Source organism: Helianthus annuus, chromosome 15, assembly GCF_002127325.2.
Source record: "Helianthus annuus cultivar XRQ/B chromosome 15, HanXRQr2.0-SUNRISE, whole genome shotgun sequence".
Lineage (NCBI taxonomy): Eukaryota > Viridiplantae > Streptophyta > Magnoliopsida > Asterales > Asteraceae > Helianthus > Helianthus annuus.
Window position 1 is genome coordinate 22,969,507 of NC_035447.2, and position 5,082 is coordinate 22,974,588.

Genomic DNA, 5,082 nt, shown 5'->3' on the forward strand with positions numbered 1-5,082 from the left:
GCTTCTTTATTTGTGCCTAGCCCAATATCACAGTAACGTACTCATGTGTACGCAAAAAAAATATAACAAAACCCATAGATCAATTGTCTATCCATCCAATTACTCCATCTCACAAGTAACCATAGCATTTGAGAGTCTTCAATTTTGTAGTGATTTCATGTAACATACTACGTAAATAAACATAATAATAATATAAAGGAGACTATTCATGTCTCATATGTTTGGTCGCTGGTGAAGGAAGAGTATTCCTTATATTGCTTGATAAAAATGAACGCCTATTTATTTGTTAATTTTAGATTTATATAAGAATAAATACGCACATTTATTGATAAGTGAACTCAATTGAGTTGTAACATATTACATAAATAAGAAAACTAACTTAAGTACTATGCAATATATCACGAGCCGATTGATAAACTAATGGAAATGAGTACTGTGTTGTAAATTGTCGTTGTCGTCGCATCGTGCGGGTTTCCTGCTAGGCTGATAAGAATTTAGGGGTGTCAATCATCTTGGGTTGAATCGTTAAACACGAACATGACTCATATATTTTATTTGTGCTAAAGACATCAGTCGTAACTAGGGGCGAGAATGCTTGACACAACACGAACGAAACACGTCTTTGGTCGACTTACATGACACGTTTAGAAAAGGGGGCTGTGTGACCCATTAACCCGTTTAAGTATTTAGAAAAAAAAAATAAGTTTTCCATTTTACATGGTTAGTCATAATTAACAAATTGGCTAAACGTATCTAACAACCTTAAATTTTCTTCGTACTCACTTCAAAAATTCCAAAAGCATTCAAGGCGTAGATAGATCACGCCGAACCTACGACTAAAAAATAAACAAAGGTATATCGCCAAAGAATTGATAAACTAACAGAAAAACGAGTGCCAACATATGAAGAATAAGAAAACTAACTTAAGTACTATACGATATATCACGAGACGACGGATAAACTAACGGTAAACGAGTATCCTATTGTAAATCGCCACTCCCGCCGCATCGCGCGGGTAAGTGACTAGTATATATATATATATATATATATATATATATATATATATATATATACATCATAACGTCTTTTGATGTCTTTTGATTTTTGCCAACAAAATTTGTTTTGTGGTCAGTTTTGGCCCTTAGGTTTTTTTTTTTATCTTGAATTAACTTTCGTTTTGCTCCCTGTGGTTTGGTCAGTTTAACGGTTTTCGAGTTTGTCGCCAGTTTGCTCCCTGGCTCTAACTCACGTTCAGTTAAAAGTAAGGGTATTTCGGTAGTTTACTCCCTAGCTCTAACTCAATTAAAACGTTTAGTTAAAAGTCGCGGTAGATGTGGTCGGCAGGTGGTAGTTGCTGGTGGTGGTGGATGGTTGTGGATGGTGGTGGCTGGTAGAAAGAGTGATTGGAAAGATGAGGGATAGAAAATAATTACTTATATACATGTAAATAAACAAGTTATACGTTTATTTAGGTAAAAAGACTTACATGCCCTTGCTTTTATCTATAAAATTACCAAAATACCCTTCTAGTTAATGGATTTTTTGGATGGAGTTAGAGGTGAGGAGCAAAATGACGATAAGTTCAAAAAATCAGGGAGGAAAATGACTATTTTTAAACTATTGGAGCAAAACCATTCAAAATGACCAAATCACAGGGAGCAAAATGGAAGTTAACTCTTTTGTCTTTTTGTTAAAGTTCAGTTTGACAACTCGCTTTTTTTCTTGATTTTAGCCATTGTTGTTTTCCTACTTAGCACACGTCTACGCTTTTTTCAAGATTTTAGTCATTGTTGTCTTCCTACTCAGCGCACGTCTAGGCTTCCCTCCCCAAAGTTGATAGCACAGTTTTACATCCCTCGCCCTGCAACGTGGGGGCATAAAACTAGTTAAGAAGATAAAACGCATATGGCCTATGATCTTTCAGGTTAAAGTTCATTAGATTACGATTTTTAAAAATTACGACGTAATGTTTTTATTTTATTTATGTTTTGATGTGTAGAATTGAGTTGTTATAACAAATCGAACACGTGTAGATATTATTTTGGTCAATGACTTTATTTTTTAAGTGTTCTTTTGGTTACCATAGTGTGTAGCTCCAAACCGATACGTGTTGAATTCCTGGCCCAACACGCTAACTGAATCCCACTAGTATATTTCAAAAAAGGGCTTGCTATACACATGTCATACAAGTAATCCCACACCGTTTTCAAACAGCCGTTTTCAAACAGCCGTTTGACTGGACGATCATTTGAAGGTGCACTGAATGACTATTTAAAAGTTAGAGCGTACATCGTAGCCCCATACTTTTAAAACATTGTTTTAGTTAGAGTGGCGTATTTGACTTTGTTGGTGGTGTAGGATAGGAGATCCCTTTTTAAAAATGTAATAAAAAATGTGGTGTTTGTTTTTTATTTTTCCATCAAATAAAGTACAAGTAAGACATAGTTGAAGACAAACATCAATGAATTTTGTGATGTCCTTACATATCGCCAAGACTCAAACTAGAAATGGATGTGTGGTTTAAATTTAAACTAGCTAGTATGCATTTTAATTTCACATGGTGTCAAACTAGAAATGGATAGTATGCATTTTACTTTAACATGGTGTATATAAATGAAACACAACCTACATGTACACAGCCACATATCCCACAAAATGGAGTTTCTAATTATTGCGAGTCTGCTGTTATCTTACATCCTTATCCGAGCCACATTCTCAGTTCTTGGTGTTGGTAGAACCAGGAACTTGCCTCCAGGCCCAACATGGCGGCCAATCATCGGAAACCTCCAATTGCTTGGAGACCAACCACACGAGTCCCTAGCCAAACTAGCCCAAATCCATGGCCCAATAATGTCCTTAAAACTTGGTCACATCACCACAGTTGTCATCTCCTCCCGCACTGCCGCCAAACAAGTACTCCAAAAACAAGATATAGCTTTTTCCGCACGCCATGCCCCTGACGCGGTGCATGCTTGTAACCATGCAGGCCACTCTGTCGCATGGCTCCCTGTTTGCACTGAGTGGCGCACCCTCAGAAGGATCCTCAACTCCAATATCTTCTCCAACAAATCCCTTGAAGCTAACCAACACTTGAGGAGCCAGAAAGTTGAAGAACTAATAGCATACTGCCGGAAAGCTAGTCTATCTAATGATTATGTAGACATTGGTCGGGCTGCTTTCAGAACCTCGCTGAATCTTTTATCCAACACTATTTTTTCCAAGGATGTAATAAACCCGTATGAGGATTCAGGTAAAGAGTTTAAGGACGCGATTGGTAAAATTATGGAAGACGCTGCAAAGCCAAATCTTGTGGACTTTTTTCCGGTGTTGAAGAAGATAGATCCTCAAGGAATCAGAAGAAGAATGACTTGTAATATGAAGAAGGTACTTGAGATATTTGATGAGTTAATAGAAGAGAGGCTGCGAACGGGAAAATTTGAGCAAGATGATGTTTTGGACGTGTGTTTGAAATTCATTCAAGATAACCCAAATGAGATCAATCATACACACATAAAGAGTTTGGTTTTGGTGAGTAACGTTTTTTTTTTTTTTTTATTTTTAAATTTTAATTGAATCTGTATATATTCTTATAAGTTGCAACTATTTATTGATTCTTTCTATGTTGCTTCAACACATATACTTGATTGTCTAGGATTTGTTTGCCGCCGGCACTGATACAACCTCAACTACATTAGAATGGGCCATGGCAGAACTACTACACAACCCACATACATTGACTAAAGCAAAAGAAGAGCTTGAAGAAGTTGTTGGAAAAGGTAAAATCGTAAAAGAGGATGATGTCTTGAGGCTACCCTACTTATCGTGCGTTGTGAAAGAAGCCTTAAGACTGCACCCGCCAGCCCCCTTGCTCCTACCTCGAAGAGTTGATAAACAAGTACAACTCAATGGATACACCATCCCAGAGGGTACACAAGTGCTTGTGAATGCATGGGCCATAGGACGAGATCCAACCATATGGGATGACTCGCTAGAGTTCAAGCCAGAAAGGTTTTTGGAGTCTATGCTTGATGTTCGAGGTCAAGATTTCGATCTAATCCCGTTTGGTGCTGGACGAAGAATATGCCCAGGTTTGCCCCTTGCAACCCGTATGGTCCCTATCATGTTGGGGTCATTACTCAATAACTTCGACTGGAATTTGGACCCAAAAATTAAACACGAGACTTTGGACATGACTGCGAAATTTGGAATCACCTTAACGAAGGCGAAACCCCTCTGTGTGGTTCCAGCCCTAATTAAGTAGCATCCACTCATTCACATGATATTTTAAGGATCCATCATCATCCTTTTAGCCTCAGTTACGTAAGATGCTTGCTTTTTTTCTTTTTATCAGTTACATGTCAGTGAAAATAATATTCAGGAGAGTGATAATGGACGTGTATTTTCTGTTTGAATTTGTGTGGATGATTATTATTATTTGGAAAACTAATTTGTTCACCGCCAGATGTTTTGCTTATCTGACCAAAAATTGTAGTAGATAATTATTGGATCATTGTTTTAGTTATAACTAGTGTAGTCTTAATTAACTCAACTCGTTAACTCCTTATGAGATAAAAAAAGACGAAAAGAACTGGCGGGCAACCCTACTCGACGTGCATGACTCGACTAGAAGATGAGTTTTTCCCATCATGGTGTTGAGACAAAAACTATTTACTATTTTGGTGTTCCTTAACACTATTTTGGTAAATAGTTTTTAAGAAACACTAAAATGGTAAATAGTTTTTTCCTCAACACCATTATAGGAAAAACTCCTAAAAGATTTGATCATCATGAACATAAGTAGTGTGGGTTCAAATCCTCATAGGTTCAGGTCATTAGGTGGTATTCAGGGGTAAAAATAATTGTACAAACAATATATAACATCGTCACTCAACCCTCCCTACCAACCCATTTCATCTATAGTTTCGATTATCAGATTCCTCATTCTCATCTTCTCTTTGTAAACCTCTTTTCTATCATAATTGAGGATATTTTAGGGTATACACGAGCCAGGCCGATACGAGCTCAATATACATCCAAACGAGTAAACTTCATCCACATATGACCATAAATGGGTATATCCGC

At 37.2% G+C, this 5,082-nt stretch overlaps 1 protein-coding gene across 1 annotated transcript; it reads left to right on the forward strand.

Moving 5' to 3' along the window:
* Positions 1–2,616: 2,616 nt before the first annotated feature.
* LOC110910988 (7-ethoxycoumarin O-deethylase) lies at positions 2,617–4,469 on the forward strand. The gene is made up of 2 exons (XM_022155556.2): positions 2,617–3,528; positions 3,653–4,469. The coding sequence occupies exons 1-2, from the start codon at positions 2,656–2,658 to the stop codon at positions 4,259–4,261; spliced, it is 1,482 nt and encodes a 493-aa protein (XP_022011248.2). The 5' UTR covers positions 2,617–2,655; the 3' UTR covers positions 4,262–4,469.
* Positions 4,470–5,082: the final 613 nt, after the last annotated feature.